General features: G+C 39.3%; 1 protein-coding gene across 5 annotated transcripts in view; it reads left to right on the top strand.

Annotated features, from left to right (window-relative positions):
- Positions 1-19,120, top strand: part of LOC126366014 (uncharacterized) — a 143,258-nt gene that overhangs the window by 15,142 nt on the left and 108,996 nt on the right. For all 5 annotated transcript variants that reach the window (XM_050008867.1, XM_050008868.1, XM_050008871.1 and 2 more), the window contains one exon: positions 15,515-15,648. In XM_050008867.1, the coding sequence (XP_049864824.1) occupies positions 15,515-15,648 (134 nt within the window). The remainder of the gene's footprint in view (positions 1-15,514; positions 15,649-19,120) is intronic.

Genomic DNA, 19,120 nt, shown 5'->3' with positions numbered 1-19,120 from the left:
TGAAGTCTGAGGGTATTTCACCTGTCTCATACATCTTGCTCACCAGGTGGTAGAGTTTTGTCATGACTGGCTCTCCCAAGGCCGTCAGTAGTTCTAATGGAATGTGGTCTACTCCGGGGGCCTTGTTTCGACTCAGGTCTTTCAGTGCTCTGTCAAACTCTTCACGCAGTATCGTATCTCCCATTTCGTCTTCATCTACATCCTCTTCTATTTCCATAATATTGTCCTCAAGTACATCGCCCTTGTATAAACCTTCTATATACTCCTTCCACCTTTCTGCCTTCCCTTCTTTGCTTAGAACTGGGCTGCCATCTGAGCTCTTGATATTCATACACGTGGTTGTCTTCTCTCCAAAGGTCTCTTTAATTTTCCTGTAGGCAGTATCTATCTTACCCCTAGTGAGATAAGCTTCTACATCCTTACATTTGTCCTCTAGCCATCCCTGTTTAGCCATTTTGCACTTCCTGTCGATCTCATTTTTGAGACGTTTGTATTCTTTTTTGCCTGCTTCATTTACTGCATTTTTATATTTTCTCCTTTCATCAATTAAATTCAATATTTCTTCTGTTACCCAAGGATTTCTAGCAGCCCTCGTCTTTGTACCTACTTTATCCTCTGCTGCCTTCACTACTACATCCCTCAGAGCTACCCATTCTTCTTCTACTGTATTTCTTTCCCCTATTCCTGTCAATTGTTCCCTTATGCTCTCTCTGAAACTCTGTACAACCTCTGGTTCTTTCAGTTTATCCAGGTCCCATCTCCTTAATTTCTCACATTTTTGCAGTTTCTTCAGTTTTAATCTACAGGTCATAACCAATAGATTGTGGTCAGAGTCCACATCTGCCCCTGGAAATGTCTTACAACTTAAAACCTGGTTCCTAAATCTCTGTCTTACCATTATATAATCTATCTGATACCTTTTAGTATCTCCAGGGTTCTTCCACGTATACAACCTTCTTTCATGATTCTTAAACCAAGTGTTAGCTATGATTAAGTTGTGCTCTGTGCAAAATTCTACTAGGCGGCTTCCTCTTTCATTTCTTAGCCCCAATCCATATTCACCTACTATGTTTCCTTCTCTCCCTTTTCCTACACTCGAATTCCAGTCACCCATTACTATTAAATTTTCGTCTCCCTTCACTATCTGAATAATGTATTTTATCTCATCATACATTTCATCAATTTCTTCATCATCTGCAGAGCTAGTTGGCATATAAACTTGTACTACTGTAGTAGGTGTGGGCTTCGTATCTATCTTGGCCACAATAATGCGTTCACTATGCTGTTTGTAGTAGCTTACCCGCATTCCTATTTTCCTATTCATTATTAAACCTACTCCTGCATTACCCCTATTTGATTTTGTGTTTATAACCCTGTAGTCACCTGACCAGAAGTCTTGTTCCTCCTGCCACCGAACCTCACTAATTCCCACTATATCTAACTTTAACCTATCCATTTCCCTTTTTAAATTTTCTAACCTACCTGCCCGATTAAGGGATCTGACATTCCACGCTCCGATCCGTAGAATGATATAGTTTCTGATATTTTATGTGTTGCAAAAACTTGCATAATAAATCCAAATATTTTACATCACTTTATATAAATAATCTTACTTCCCCTATTAGACAATTACAATATAATTTCTGTTATTTAATGTGTTACAAAAATTTGCATAATAAATACAAGTATTTTACTTCACTTTATATAAATAATGTTACTTTCCCATATTTAGATATTCTTCAATGTTGTAAAAATTGTTTCTTATTAAAAATTGTTTAAGATCTACTTTGAATTTATGACATTCTTTAATTTTCTTTATTGCAGCAGGCAATGCATTAAAAAGTATTTTGGGCTGGTAGTTGACACTTTTTTGGTATAGTGCTCCTTTGTGGGCCTCTCTGTGAAAATCATCTCTATTTCTTGTTTCGTGTTTATGAATCTGATTATTTACTGTTGAAAATTCCTGGTGAGTTTTCAGAAAGCAGACACATTCATATATGTATAAGCTAGGAAGAGTCATTATTTTAAATTCTTTAAATATTTCCCTGCATGACATTCTACGGGGAACCCCTTTCATTATTCTAATAGCCCTTTTTTGAAGTTTGAAAGCTTGTTTTGCCATACCTGTATTTCCCCAGAAGATCACACCATATCTAAGCAAACTGTTCATATAAGCATAATAGGCACACAGCAATGATTCAGTGTTGCAACAGTCCCGAAGCATTCTAAGCACATAGCAGCATTTACTTAGTTTTTTACTCAAAGCTTCTAGATGCTTTTCCCATCTCAAGTGCTCATCCACCCATATACCTAGGAATTTTGTATGTGGAGCTTGTGCAATAACATAGCTCCCTAGCTCAGCTTTTACTGTTCTTCTAGTTTTACTTTTAATATTACTGAAATTCATCAATGCTGTTTTATCCTTATTTATGATCAACGCATTATCACTAAACCATTTTCCTGTCTCATTTATTGTCCTTGAGACACTCTGTTGCAGATTATCCTCGGTGGATCCTTTTATGAAAATGCTAGTGTCATCAGCGAACATCACCGTTTCTGCCACTGTCAGATGCTTTGGCAAATCATTTATAAACACCAAGAACAACAGAGGGCCTAACACGGAACCTTGGGGCACTCCATAGCTAGTTTTTTTGAAGTCAGAAAGATACTCTTTGCCTTCATGGTATATTTGTACTTTCTGTTGTCTATCCGAGAGATAAGACTTGAACCATTTGAAGACAAGTCCCCGGACCCCATAAAATTCTAGTTTCATAAGCAATAAATCATGGCTGATTAGATCAAACGCTTTAGATAAATCTAAGAATATCCCGCAGCTTAACTCATTCTTGTCCAAGGCATTTAGGACCATTTTCATGAATTGGAAGACTGCCGTTTCTGTGGACCTGTTCTTTCTAAACCCATTTTGAGCATTAGTCAGTATTTTATTTTTATTCAGAAAGTCAGCTAGCCTTTCATACATTACTCTTTCTATTACTTTAGAGAAACCTGACAATAATGACACTGGCCTATAATTATTTATGTCAGCTGTACTATCCTTTTTGTGTAGTGGCTTTACTATGGAGAGTTTTAGTTTTGATGGGAACACCCCTGTCCTGAAAGAAGTATTAATAATGTCAGCTAGGTTAGTATCTATACTGGTAGAACTGTGTTTGATTACCTTGTCTGGAATCCCGTCAATACCACAAGACATTTTATTTTTTAGTTTATTAATAGCATTTCGAACTTCACATTCTGTTACTGGGTACAGAAACATCGTCTTTTCACAAGTTGGTACTTTTATGTTTTTGTTGTTTGAATTGCATAGACCTTTAATTAGGTTCGGTGCTATGTTCACATAATGTTCATTGAGTATATTGGCTATCTGTCGAGCATCTTCTATCACTTTCCTCTCACTTTTAATTTTGAAGTTATGGGTCTTGGTTTTACGTTTTCCTATGCTATTGTTTATAACCTTCCAAATAGATTTTGATTTATTGCTTCCCTTGTTAATGTATGAATCATTGCTTAGCCTTTTTGCTGCCTGTAAAACTTTCCTATAGACCCTTCTATATTTCCTATAGTATGGTTTAATTGTTGTATTTATTCTAGCATGTTTGCTTAGGTTTCTAAGGGTGATTGCTGACTTTTTAATCCCTTGTGTTACCCATGTTTTTGTCTTCTCACTAACTTTAATTCTTTTTAACTGGAATGCCACATCGTAGCAATATTTATAATCAGTAAAAAAACTGTCATACTTTTTGTCTACATCATCAGTTTGTTCTACGCCCCACTGCACCCTTTTTAGCATACTATTAAAAACCCTTATGTTGTTTGCATTAATAAGTCTTCTTTGTACATATTTTTCAGTGATCGTGCATTTCTTAGTGTTCTCATTCCTTATCATCATTTTTAAAGCCATATGGTCAGAAAAGCCTGTATCTATTACTTCAATATTGTACTCACAGCTTTGTTTGTTGGTAAATATCTGATCAAGTGTTGTTCCAGACCCCTTCCCATATCTGGTAATTTCCCACACAGTAGGTTGCATGTTGTATGAGTTAAACAGATGTAGTAATTGTGCCTTGTTCTTATTACTTTTGTTAAAATTAATGTTAAAGTCACCAAGAACTATTGTGCATTTTGACCTGCCTCTCAATTCATTTAAAAGATCATCTATATAATATAAGAATTGGTTAAAGTCACCTGATGGAGACCTATAGATGCAAGCAATGATAGTTTGACAGTCTGTAAGTTCACAAATACAACATTCAAAATCTTTTTCTGCACACTTCACCTTGCTAGGTTTTATCTCTTTAGATTTAACATTGCTTCTAACATAGATGCATACACCTCCACATTTATAATTTTACCTGCAAAAGCGACTTATTAAGTTAAAGTCTGGTATACTTGCTGCACAAATCTGTGTGTCCCGAAGCCAGTGCTCATTGATACACAGCACAGAAACCTCCTTAACATTACAATTTAAAATTATTTCCAGCTCACTCATTTTGTTGCATAGTCCTTGTACATTCTGATACAGCAGGGTCCAGCTACCTAGATTTGGTGCACAGCTCACCGTAGTGTCCCCTTCAGGCTGCCTGGTAGAAAAAAATCCTTCAAGTGTGAGGGTCTTGTCACTCTTCTTCTGATTGGCAGTCTACTAATTGTGTCTATTGGACTGGATGCTGTTGTTGACGGTGCTGGTGTGTCTGCTGCAGCTGCTAAAGCTGACAGATTCTCTGCTGCTACTGGTTGTTGTTGATCTGCAGCTGATGATGATGATGCTTCTGTTGCTCGTTGTTGTGCTGCTGCTGTTTCTGGTAATGTCGGAGACCCAACTGTTACCGCTGATAATCCTGGTTCTACTGTTACACACGAACCTTGTTTTGGTGGAATTGGGATTGGAGTCCCTTGCTCTATCGACGACTCATTAATGAATTTAATTACTTCGGCACTCATAATTTTTTTCCCTCTTGTGTTCATGTGGAGACCGTGACTTGTAAAGTGCTCTCTATTCACACTTTCTATCTTTATAAACGTCGCATTCACGTAACCTCTACAGATTTTCTCATATATTGTGTTTGCTCTCACAATTTCAATGTTTACGCACGAGTTTTCCATCAGATCGTGCCTTCGTGGAACACTGACAATGTAGAAATGTACTTTAGGCATTCTCTTGATTTTTTCCTTCAGGATTCTCGTTGCACGCGAAGTTTCATTGCAATAAACATCATTCACGCCCCCGATTACGATGCAATTGTTACCGGGCGTCAGAATGTTGTCACAGCTCTTCAAAACTTCGCGTAGTGGCGCGCCTGGCTTGATAATTCCTGTTACGTTAAGGTCAGGGTGATTATTTCTCATAATTTCTGTAAGTCCTCTACCATGACTGTCAGCAAATATGTACGTCTGTTGCTTGGATTCTTGTTTACACATCGCATTGCTCTTTAGGTTTCGTCTACGAATATTCACTTTCCCTTTTTCAGCATGGCTATTTAGGTCTAAGTTTCTTTGTCTTATAATACTCACATTGTCTTTTTCCACAATTAATTCACTTTTATGTTTTTGTGTGAGTAGGTTGTTCATATATCTGATCATGGTCGCACTGTTTACACTTTTCAAGGTCTGATCTTTACGATGTTTACAACTAGCACTTACTAAACCGTCTTGCCTTACCGGTATATGAGACACTTCAGACGATTCCCGTAAGCATCTTGCCGCATTTTCTAGTGTTTCCGTATAGTCCCTGATGGCGTCAAGCTCTTTCTGAAGTTCGTCGAGTATATTTAATTCTAAACCTGCGTAGCACATTTCAGTTGCGTTTTCGCGGCCGTTACACTCCATGTTACAGTCACATTGAATTCGTACATCTTCTTGAATAAAGCAATACGAATGGCTCCATTTATGATTGAACTCACATATCCTAATACCATTTAGCACAGTTTCCCCACATATAACGCACTTGGTTGATACTACATCGTTAAAAACTGCAGAGCAATTTAAAATTACGCTTCATCACTCATCAAGAGACGTGTTAAATTGTGATGCAGCACAACACACAACAACAATCACTTTGCAGTGGCTAAACACACAATGTTCTGCATTAGGTAACTCAGGTTGGCAGCAACCAGTCACAAAATGTGAATGGGTCAAAGTGGACTGACTCTGCCGATCTAGAAGTAGGGAGCATTTGTTCATCTCTTTGTAAACAAGACTTTAGTGCCTACAGTAGAATACATGAAAAGGGTAGAGAAATTAAAACTACTGATGATGCCTGACACAGATAGGTGAAACATCTTTGATTAGGAACAAAATAAGTATTAAATTGCAAAATTTAGTGTTTTCTTATCTAAATGATAAACATAATTGAAGTAGCAACTGAAGAAGAACTGGCTGCATATATTAACAGTATTATTTTGGTTTCATTTTCTGTGTAGGAAATTAAAAATTCATAATTATTCTTTGCTGAAGGGTGTGCTGTGAATCAAAGGTCATGGTAGACAAAAAACTAGAAAACTAAAAACAGTTTATTTCCCTTTTTATTTCTTCCAGTGAAATGCTTGTTGTGTTATAATGCCATTAAGTAATTACTGTATATAAAGAGACCAGGAGCAAAAGAGCTAAGTCCATCTCTTTTTAATTTTTGGGTTTTTATCAGTATATGAAAGTACAGTAACAGACCCTATATTGATTAATAAAATTCTTTTCCGGGCTATTATGCCGTGGTCTGATGGATTTCGCATTGTAACCTGACGTTTCGTCCCCATCTGCGGAGGACATCTTCAAGGGGGTTCGTGGCTTCTGTTAACTTCCGAAACACACACTGTCTCACTACTGACTGCAGCAAATTTTTGTTTTCGCGTGCTCCCGCGCATAGGCGTGACGTCACATGTTTTGAATACGCGAGCGCAATTGGCTGTTGTCGGTTGCCGCCGTCCGCTGTTGCTATCATCCCATGGCGGAAGACTGGTACACATCTTCTTCAGCACCGGCATCCAGATGTCATTCAATTTCACACCCTCCTCCTTCCTATTAAAATTCCTGGGGTGTTTCATAATCTCTATAGCCTCTCTGTAAAGCCTTTCATGATATCCGCTTGTGGCTGCCAGTACTTGAGTTCTATCAAAATAAATGTGGTGGTCTCCTGACTGCAAAGCGTGTTCCGCAACAGCTGATCTATCAATCTCTCCCCTTCTGCAATTGCCCTTGTGCTCTTCTAGTCGTTTTTTGACAGTTCTTTTTGTGGTACCCACATATACCTCCCCACAACTACACGGGATCCTGTAAATTCCTGCTTTCTCTAGCGGTTTACGAGCATCCTTAGCCAATCTCAGGTGTTCTTGTATCTTCCGGGTAGGTTTGTAAATCACCGCGATATTCCGTTTTTTCAATATTTTCCCTATGCGGTCAGTGACGTCCTTAATAAAAGGCAGGAAAACTTTCGATTTTGCAAGCGCTTGTGCATTGCTATGATTTTCACGTGGTGGTCTTAACGCTCTTTTTATCTCAGCAGCCAAGTAACCATTCCTGAGTAATGCATCAGTGAGGTGTTCCAGTTCCGTATCCAGTAGCCCAGGTTCACAGATGTTCCTCGCTCTATCCGCCAACGTTTTTATTATGCCTCGCTTTTGCTGTGGGTGGTGGTTCAAATCCCGGTGTAGATAACGATCCGTGTGCGTGGGTTTCCGGTAAACTGTATGGCCTAAGCTACCATCCTGTTTCTTGTAAACTAGCACATCCAGAAAATTTAGTCTCCCTTCTGCCTCCTCCTCCATGGTAAACTGAATCTTCGGATTAATACCGTTTAGATGTTTGTGAAAACGGCCTAGTTCCTCTCTCCATGCCTCCACAACACAAACGTATCATCTACGTAGCGGAACCAGATATTCGGTTTTTTGTTGGCAGTTTCTAGAGCCTGCGCCTCGAATTTTTCCATGAAAAAGTTAGCTATAACCGGGCTTAAGGGGCTCCCCATTGCCACGCCATCAGTCTGTTCGTAGAACTCATCGTTCCATTTGAAATATGTGGTCGTAAGGCAATATTTAAATAGTTCTGCAATGTCGGGAGGAAAAATTCTATTCAGCTGTTGCAACACCACATTGAGAGGAACCATAGTAAATAGCGATGCCACATCGAAACTGACTAACATGTCCTCCGGCTGGACCACTATGCCGCTTAATTTACTGATGAAATGTGCAGAATTCTTGATATAGGAGTCCGATCGTCCCACATGCGGCCGTAATAGCGTTGTCAAAAACTTGGCAATAGAATAGGTGGGCGAGCCAATGGCACTCACTATAGGTCTCAGAGGAACAAGTTGTTTATGGACCTTTGGCAAGCCATAGAGTCTTGGTGGCAGCGGATATCATGAAAGGCTTTACAGAGAGGCTATAGAGATTATGAAACACCCCAGGAATTTTAATAGGAAGGAGGAGGACGTGAAATTGAATGACATCTGGATGCTGGTGCTGAAGAAGATGTGTACCAGTCTTCTGCCATGGGATGATAGCAACAGCGGATGGCGGCAACCGACAACGGCCAATTGCGCTTGCGGATTCAAAACATGTGACGTCACGCCTATGCGCGGGAGCACGCGAAAACAAAAATTTGCTGCAGTCAGTAGTGAGACAGTGTGTGTTTCGGAAATTAACAGAAGCCACGAACCCCCCTTGAAGATGTCCTCCGCAGATGGGGACGAAACGTCGGGTTACAATGCGAAATCCATCAGACCACGGCATAATAGCCCGGAAAAGAATTTTATTAATCATGACAGTTCCGGCCGTGAAAGTTTACATTTTACAGACCCTATCTTTCCTGCTATAATAAATGGGAAAAAATTAGTTGTCATACTGTAAATGAGCTTTGAAACGAAGCTGTACAGGGAAAGAAAGAGCTCAGTCCACATGAAACTGGAAAGAGGGTTAGTACATAAAGTCCCGAACTTAATGGAATCTGTAGTTTTGCAGAATGCTTATTTATATAGTTTCATTTATGTACTTACAGCACAGTGTAGAAGGCATAGGGCAGATGAATGTGAAGCAAGATTTAACAATGCAGTCCACAAGAATGGAATATTCCAGAATTTGAAACAGCTGCTAGCATGACTTTCTTAGAAGTAGATACCTTAGGGGTTACGAAGCAACTCAAATCGCTTGATACAGGCAAGTCTTCAGTTCCAGATTGTATACCAATTAGGTTCCTTTCAGATTACGCTGATACATTAGCTCCATACTTAGCAATCATATACAACTGCTCGCTCACCGATAGATCTGTACCTACAGATTGGAAAATTGCGCAGGTCGCACCAGTGTTTAAGAAAGTAGGAGTAATCCATCGAACTACAGACCTATATCATTGGCGTCGGTTTGCAGAAGGGTTTCGGAGCATATACTGTATTCAAACATTATGAATCACCTCGAAGGGAACGATCTATTGATACGTAATCAGCATGGTTTCAGAAAACATCGTCCTTGTGCAATGCAGCTAACTGTTTATTCGCACGAAGTAATGGCCGCTATCGACAGGGGATCTCAAGTTGATTTCGTATTTCTAGATTTCCGGAAAGCTATTGACACCGTTCCTCAGAAGCAACTTCTAATCAAGCTGCGGGCCTATGGGGTATCGTCTCAGTTGTGCGACTGGATTCGTGACTTCCTGTCAGGAAGGTTGCAGTTCGTAGTAATAGACGGCAAATCATAGAGTAAAACTGAAGAGATATCAGGTGTTCCCCAGGGAAGCGTCCTTGGACCTCTGCTGTTCCTGATCTATATAAATGACCTGGGTGACAATCTGAGCACAATCTGAGCAGTTCTCTTAGGTTGTTTGCAGATGATGCTGTAATTTACCATCTAGTAAGCTCATCGGAAGACCAGTATCAGTTGCAAAGCGATTCAGAAAAGATTGCTGTATGGTGTGGCAGGTGGCAGTTGACGTTAAATAACGAAAAGTGTGAGATGATCCACATGAGTTCCAAAATAAATCGGTTGGAATTCGATTACTCGATAAATAGTACAATTCTCAAGGCTGTCAATTCAATTAAGTACCTGGGTGTCAAAATCACGAACAACTTCAGTTGGAAAGACCACATAGATAATATTGTGGGGAAGGCGATCCAAAGGTTGTGTTTCAGTGGCAGGGTACTTAGAAGATGCGACAAGTCCACTAAAGAGACACACTACACTCATTCACCCTCTGTTAGAATATTGTTGCGCGGTGTGGGATCCTTACCAGGTGGGATTGACGGAGGACATCGAAAGGGTGCAAAAAAGGGCAGCTCGTTTTGTATTATCACGTAATAGTGGAGAGAGTGTGACAGATATGATACGTGAGTTGGGATGAAAGTCAGTAAAGCAAGACATTTTTCGTCGCGGCGAGATCTATTTACGAAATTTCAGTCACCAACTGTATCTTCCGAATGCGAAAATATTTTGTTGAGCCCAACCTACATAGGTAGGAATAATCATCAAAATAAAATAATAGAAATCAGAGCGCGAACAGAAAGGTTTAGGTGTTCATTTTTCCCGCGCGCTGTTTGGGAGTGGAATGGTAGAGAGATAGTATGATTGTGGTTCGATGAATCCTCTGCCAAGCACTTAAATGTGAATTGCAGAGTAATCATGTAGATGTAGATGTAAAACTACAGAGTTAGAGCACAATTATGGGATGGAATGAAAGAAATTGTAGTTCTTCATAAGGCATTTGTGGCAATGCATGGCATATCAAAAAGAAAAATTCAGTATTTAGTGCCTAGTCTTTGAACTACCAGGAATGACCCTATTGATAAGAGAGGGAAACATGGGCACAGGTCCTGGAAATTAAGCAACATATTGCCTATCTCACTAGGGGTAAGATAGATACTGCCTACAGGAAAATTAAAGAGACCTTTGGAGAGAAGAGAACCACGTGTATGAATATCAAGAGCTCAGATGGCAATCCAGTTCTAAGCAAAGAAGGGAAGGCAGAAAGGTGGAAGGACTATATAGAAGGTTTATACAAGGGCGATGTACTTGAGGACAATATTATGGAAATGGAAGAGGATGTAGAAGAAGACGAAATGGGAGGTAAGATACTGCGTGAAGAGTTTGACAGAGCACTGAAAGACCTGAGTCGAAACAAGGCCCCCGGAGTAGACAACATTCCATTAGAACTACTGACGGCCTTGGGAGAGCCAGTCATGACAAAACTCTACCAGCTGGTGAACAAGATGTATGAGACAGGTGAAATACCCTCAGACTTCAAGAAGAATATAATAATTCCAATCCCAAAGAAAGCAGGTGCTGACAGATGTGAAAATTACCGAACTATCAGTTTAATAAGTCACGGCTGCAAAATACTAACGCGAATTCTTTACAGACGAATGGAAAAACTGGTAGATGCGGACCTCGGGGAGGATCAGTTTGGATTCCGTCGAAATGTTGGAACACGTGAGGCAATACTGACCTTACGACTTATCTTGGAAGAAAGATTAAGAAAAGGCAAACCTACGTTTCTAGCATTTGTAGACTTAGAGAAAGCTTTTGACAATGTTGACTGGAATACTCTTTCAAATTCTGAAGGTGGCAGGGGTAAAATACAGGGAGCGAAAGGTTATTTACAATTTGTACAGAAACCAGATGGCAGTCATAAGAGTCGAGGGGCATGAAAGGGAAGCAGTGGTTGGGATAGGAGTGAGACAGGGTTGTAGCCTCTCCCCGATGTTATTCAATCTGTATATTGAGCAAGCAGTAAAGGAAACAAAAGAAAAATTTGGAGTAGGTATTAAAATTCATGGAGAAGAAATAAAAACTTTGAGGTTCATCGATGACATTGTAATTCTGTCAGAGACGGCAAAGGACTTGGAAGAGCAGTTGAACGGAATGGACAGTGTCTTGAAAAGAGGATATAAGATGAACATCAACAAAAGCAAAACGAGGATAATGGAATGTAGTCGAATTAAGTCAGATGACACTGAGGGAATTAGATTAGGAAATGACACTTAAGGTAGTAAAGGAGTTTTGCTATTTAGGAAGTAAAATAACTGATGATGATTGAAGTAGAGAGGATATAAAATGTAGACTGGCAATGGCAAGGAAAGCGTTTCTGTAGAAGAGAAATTTGTTAACATCGAATAGAGATTTATGTATCAGGAAGTCGTTTCTGAAAGTATTTGTTTGGAGTGTAGCCATGTATGGAAGTGAAACATGGACGATAACTAGTTTGGACAAGAAGAGAATAGAAGCTTTCGAAATGTGGTGCTACAGAAGAATGCTGAAGATTAGATGGGTAGATCACGTAACTAATGAGGAGGTATTGAATAGGAGTGGGGAGAAGAGAAGTTTGTGGCACAACTTGACTAGAAGAAGGGATCGGTTAGTAGGACATGTTTTGAGGCATCAAGGGATCACAAATTTAGCATTGGAGGGCAGCGTGGAGGGTAAAAATCGTAGAGGGAGACCAAGAGATGAATACACTAAGCAGATTCAGAAGGATGTAGGTTGCAGTAGGTACTGGGAGATGAAGCAGCTTGCACAGGATAGAGTAGCATGGAGAGCTGCATCAAACCAGTCTCAGGACTGAAGACGACGACAACAACAACAACAACAACAATTGCCTCTTTCCTGGAATACACAATTGTTATGGGTTAAAAGAATCAACTTAAGTATACTTTCTGAGGAACTGGATGTAAATACTACATTCAATTTATTCAAAGAGGCATACTTAACTAGTAAGACATCTTATGAAACATAGAGAGACGTATTTCATTTGAAGTTCAGTATTTCCTTTTGGTATCCTTATACAGATGCATGTAGCATCTGTGACGAATATGCAGGCAAAGTGAAATACCTAGAATTCGATAAACAACAGTGTGTTGAAGTAGCAGAAACAAGAAATGTTGAGTCTTGGTTGAAAAATTTGAAAACTTCAAATGATTTTCACATATTTGCAAGCCACCGTGTTTTATTAGAGGAAGGAAAAAAGCTAAGAGAACTTGGAAAAGGAAGCCATATGTATGGATTTTGGCAAGAATTTGCCTGTGCCTGACATCATAACTAAAATTGTGTGTTATAAATGTCAATTATTTATGTAAGCTTTAAACATCCATTGTTCATCAAATCCAGAGTGTGCATTTTTTCCTTTATCCTGAATGTGTTGTCAGAAAAAGTAGTGATGACGTTTGTTCAATGATCCATACATTTTGTTACAATTACCTTCACATGCCCACAAAAAATCTTGATATTTTTTGAGTCACGTTCCAGCCAAAACAAGAACTACACCCACATTTGATTTTTGCGCAGTTTGCTTATACTAGGGAGAATATTTCACACTATCAGAGTAACATTAGCAATAAGAGGACATTCTTATTTGGAATGTAATAAAACATGGCACATACAAACCAGAAAACTCACACAGAAGTCCCCAAAGATTGGATAAACTGTTTGTAACAGATTGGTCAGATTTTGTTGAAGCTATATCTGAAACTTTTTGCCAGTTGACTGCATTCCTGAAGCCCTTTTTAAAAGCAGAAGGGTCCCTTTTCTGCATGTATAGTTAGAGAACTCATCATAGACAGATATCACCCAAGACTTGTCAAGTTCAGGATGACTTATGGATCTTGGGAGACTGCTGCTTTTAAATTGGCTCATCCAGCTGAAGGACCGAGTTGACTAGAGTTTGTCTTGCCTGAGTTTCTTTGTACCGGTAAGATCGTATGATATCTCCAAACCTTACTTCCTTTTTGTTACAATATAGTTTTAAATTCTAGATTGTTATACATTATATTTTCGTACCTACTGCACATCTCTCATGACAAATACCAGGATCTGTTTATTTTAAACATTTTTGATAGAAGCACAAAAATATTATGACTGTCTTTCTATTGGGTGAAATTCACAGAATAGGCAATCTTGTGCTGTTTTTTAAGTATAATTTGATTCTTACTCGAAGTAATGAAGGAAAATGAAATGATACTTTGAATTTATGGACTGAGCCTCTTCTTTAATTGTATACGTTATTCCTACTAACTTTTTACCATGTAGCATCAAGAGTCTGAATAAATATTCAATAATATTGTTATATACCGGGTGATCAAAAAGTCAGTATAAATTTGGAAATGTAATAAACCACAGAATATTGTAGATAGAAAGGTAAAACTTGACACACATGCTTGGAATGACATGGGGTTTTATTAGAAAAATAAATAAAATTAATAAATAAATATCACAAAATGTCTGACAGATGGCGCTGGACAGCAAAACGTCAGTGACTGCTCCTATGACGGGTGAGAGGTACGCCGATATGTTACAGAATCGCATCATCCCCAGCCTGGCTGATAAACACCCGCTGGAACGTACGATGTTTATGCAGAATGGCGCTCCACCCCATATTGCTAGACACGTGAAAGATCTCTTGCGCGCGTCGTTTGGTGATGCTCATGTGTTCAGCTGCCACTTTCGTCATGCTTGGCATCCCAGGTCTGTGTGAGTATTGGCTTTGGGGTTACCTGAAGTTGCAAGTGCATCGTGTTCGATCGCCATCTCTAGGGATGCTGAAAGACAACATCCGACGCCAATGCCTCACCATAACTCCGGACATGGTTTGCAGTGCTGTCCACAACATTATTCCTCAACTACAGGTATTGTTGAGGAATGATGGTGGACATATTGAGCATTTCCTGTGAAGAACATCATCTTTGCTTTGTCTTACTTTGTTATGCTAATTATTGCTATTCTGATCAGATGAAGTGCCATCTGTCGGACATTTTTTGAACTTTTGTATTTTTTTGGTTCTAATAAAACCCCATGTCATTCCAAGCATGTGTGTCAATTTGTACCTCTCTATCTACATTATTCCATGATTTATTCAGATTTCAAATTTATACTGACTTTTTGATCATCTGGTATTTACAGAATAATATGTAAAGTTTGTAATTTTGCAAAATAAGTGTAAATGTTACAGAATTTTAAGATAGAAAAAAGATTTAAATAGAAATACTGTTTTGTAAAATGTATAAAACTGGGCATAGCTCTTTCTTTTCCTTGACTCTTCATATCTCTGTGGTAGACAACATAAATGTTTCCAAAGTACACTGGTTACATTGTAACCAGTTGTTATAAAAGCACTTTCTCCCATTAAAATTACCTATATTAATATTCGAGCGTTTTTCACAACACAAGCAGGCATGCAGCGCACTTTGTGAACGTGAAGGAATAGCTGTCTTTGTATTACCAAGGTAAACATATATTACCAAAATTACAGTTTAATCTTAGTTTAATTAAACAACAATAACATTGTATGAGCTTAATTACTGTTTAATTAAATAATAGTGAAGTAAACCTTTCATTTTATTACTCTGTTGCCGCAAACAAGTGTTACCCCACAGTATTGACCCTTTCAAAACATTAAACAGTGCAGTTACACCAGATCCCAGCCATTAGTACCTTTACCTTAATATAAAAATACCCGTGCCTTTGTGCCAGTTGCTATATTGCAGTTACAGCATATTTATGTAGAATGGGTCCTTCATTATTATTTTTAGATGATACAGCTGGCAGTGTAAGGCAAGATGAGTCACAAACTGGACCCTTTGCAAATGTACTCTTCCGTGAAATTCACAAGAATGCTTTGCTGAGAAAACTGACAGTGGAGAAGAGAATGGGAGCATTTCCTAAGGTAATCTAGTTGCTGTTAGTTTACAAGTGCCAGGTGAAAGACAAAAATACAAATAGCAAACATGTAGAGTGAAATTTTCATTCTGTAGTGGAGTGTGAGCTGATATGAAACTTTCTGGCACATTAAAATTGTGTGTGGATGGAAACTCGAACTCGGGACCTTTGCCTCACCAAAGCAAGTGCTCTATTGACTGGACTACACAGGCATGACTCATGTTCCAACTTCGCAGCTTTACTTCAGCTAGTACCTCAACTCCTACATTCCAAACTTCACAGTTCTTCTGCAAAACTTGTGGGGTAAGCACTCCTGCAAGAAAGGTTGATGCAGAGGTATGGCTTGGCCACAGCCTAGGAGATGTCTCTGGTGGGAAATTTTCATTCTGCAGATAACTGTGCACTGATACAGAACTTTGTGGCACCTTCCAAGGTTCGAGTATTGTCTACCACACAGCTGTAATTTGCCAGGAAGTTTCAACAAATACTTAGTTTCTAAATTCTAGTAAGTACTGAGTAATTTGACAAAAAAATTGTGCAACAGTTGAGATTAATGTTACATAATGTCATACTCTTTTCTAATTATGATTAAGAAAATGGGACTAAGGGTATACTACTACGTACAGGATACTGAATGGCTCACCAGAGTCAGAATAGGGTCTAAGTCTCTCCCCTACTCAGGAGTACAATCTCCGTAGCTCCCGAAGGGATTCAAGATGTCTGTGGTGAGATAAAAGAAATTATTTAGTATATCAAGGACACACAAATTTAACACTTTGATTGCCAATCCTGTGTTAGACAGGACACAAAAATTTCTGTAGGCTGCTGATCCCTTCATTTGACAGGGTATGATATTTCTCACTTTTAAGTGTGAAATCACATATATTGATGGGCTTGATTGGTCTTCATTGCGTTGCTAGAGACATCTAGTTTCTAAAACAGCTATACAAATTAAGGGCAAGGTTTACAGGATCGGCAGGCAGTGTTAATTCTGATGGAGCACTGGAATTTGTTAGTAGGAAAAGGAAGGGAAGGAAAAATAGTAGGAGAATATGGACCCAGGGGAATAAATTAAAGGGGAAGCCACCTGGTAGTATTTGGCACAAAGCACAATTTATTTATTGCTAACACTTACTGTGAAAATCACAAAAGAAAATTGTAGTTGTGGAAGAGACCTGGAAGCATGTCAAGATGTATAGCAGACATGGACGCTGATCACAATTTCTTAGTTGTGGAATGCAGATAAAAACTGAAGAAACAGTGTAAGGAGCTAGTAGCCTGGATAAGTTTAAACATTCAGAGTTTGGTGAGGATTTCAAAGGGAGCATAAGGCAAAAAAACTGACTGGGATATCCAAAATAAGTAGGTATAATAGAAGATTAATGGACAGCTTTGAGAAATAAACCAGTAAAACCACCTGAGGGATATTCAAACACTTGGAATCTTTGAATAAACACACAATAAATTTAATTGCTAAAAGGAGAAAATAGGAATGTATCGAAAAATGAAGCTGGCAACAGAACATATTTATCTAAAATATAAGAGTGACTGCAAGAAAACTGCAAAGCAGAAATGGCTAGAGCATTTCAAAGCTTTAGGAGCATGCTGTGCTATAGAAAATGTAAAAGTTGTGTATTGGAAAGTTAAGGGAACTGTTGGAGATAAGAGAAGCTGTATGAACTTAGAGAGCTCAGATGGCTGTGAACATTGAGGGCTTTGATGGCTAGCCAGTATAAAGCAAAGAATGGAAGACAGAAAGTTGGAGGGAATATATAGAAGAGTCGTATAAAGCAGATAGAATATGAGATGAGATGCAGGATGCATCATTGTGCAAAGAATTTGACAGAACACTGAAAGATCTAAGTCAAAATTAGGCATCTGGGGAGAGAACATTCCTCCAGAATTATGAAGATACTTCTTAGAATAAACCATGACAAAATTATTCTGTCTGGTACGCAGGATATAAGATATGGACGAAGTAGCTCCAAACTTGACGAGTGTAGTAATTGCAACATCAAAGAAGGCATGAGCTGACAGGTGTTGCGAGTATTACTGATATAATAGTTTAGTAATTCATTGTTGTAAATTCCAGCAGTCGTCTACAAGAAGGATGGAATGAGTGATAGAAGCTAATCTGAGATAATACACTGTGTGATCAAAAGTATCTGGACACCCACAAAAACATAAGAGTTTCATATTAAGTGCATTGTGCTGCCACCTACTGCCAGGTACTCCATAGCAGCGACCTCAGTAGTCATTAGACTTCGTGAGAGAGCAGAATGGGGCACTCCTCGGAACTCACGTACTTCGAACTTGGTCAGGTGATAGGGTATCACTTGTGTCATACGTCTGTACGCAAGACTTCCACACTCTTAAACATCCCCAGGTCCACTGTTTCTGATGTGATAGTGAAGTGGAAACTGAAGGGACACATACAGCACAAAAGCGTACAGGCTGACCTCATCTGTTGACTGACAAGAGACCGCCGACAGTTGAAGAGGGTCATAATGCATTATAGGCAGATATCTATCCAGACCATCACACAGGAATTCCAAACTGCATAAGGATCCATACAAGTACTATGGCAATTCGGTGGGAGGTGAGAAAACTTGGATTTCACGGTCGAGTGGCTGCTCATAAGCCACGCATCACGCCGGCAAATGCCAAATGACACCTCGCTTGGTGTAAGGAGCATAAACATTGGACGATTGAACAGTGGAAGAATGTTGTGTGGAGTGACGAATCACGGTACACAATGTGGCAATCCAGTGGCAGGAGGTGGGTATGGCAAATGCCTAGTGAACGTCATTTGCCAGCGTGTGTAATGCCAGCAGTAAAATTTGGAGGCAGTGGTGTTATGGTGTGGTCACGTTTTTCATGGAGGGGCTTGGACCCCTTGTTGTTTTGCATGGCACTATCAAAGCACATGCCTGCATCGATGTTTTGAGCACCTCCTTGCTTCCCACTGTTGAAGAGCAATTCGGGGATGGTGACTGCATCTTTCAACGCAACCGAGCACCTGTTTGTAATGCACGGCTTGTGGCGGAGTGGTTACATGACAATAAATCTCTATAATGGGACGGGCTTGCACAGAGTTCTGACCTGAATCCTATAGAACACGTTTGGAATGTTTTGGAATGCCGACATTGATACCTCTCCGCAGTGCAGCACTCCGCGAAGAATGAGCTACCATTCCCCAAGAAACCTTCCAGCACCTGATTGAACATATTCCTGCAAGAGTGGAAGGTGTCATCAAGGCTAAGGGTGGGCCAACACCATATTGAATTAAAGCATTACCGATGGAGGGTGCCACGAACTTGTATTCATTTTCAGCCGGGTGTCCGGATACTTTTGATCGCATAGTGTATCAGTGTGGATCTCAGAAAAATGCTATACTGATCCTACAACTTACCTTGGGAGTAAGGTTGAAGAACGGCAGGTCCACATTTATAGCATTTGTAGATTGTAATAAAAACTTT

This window comes from Schistocerca gregaria, chromosome 4, assembly GCF_023897955.1.
Source record: "Schistocerca gregaria isolate iqSchGreg1 chromosome 4, iqSchGreg1.2, whole genome shotgun sequence".
Lineage (NCBI taxonomy): Eukaryota > Metazoa > Arthropoda > Insecta > Orthoptera > Acrididae > Schistocerca > Schistocerca gregaria.
The sequence above is the reverse complement of the archived record's forward strand: the minus strand, read 5'-3'. Positions and strand labels throughout refer to the sequence as shown.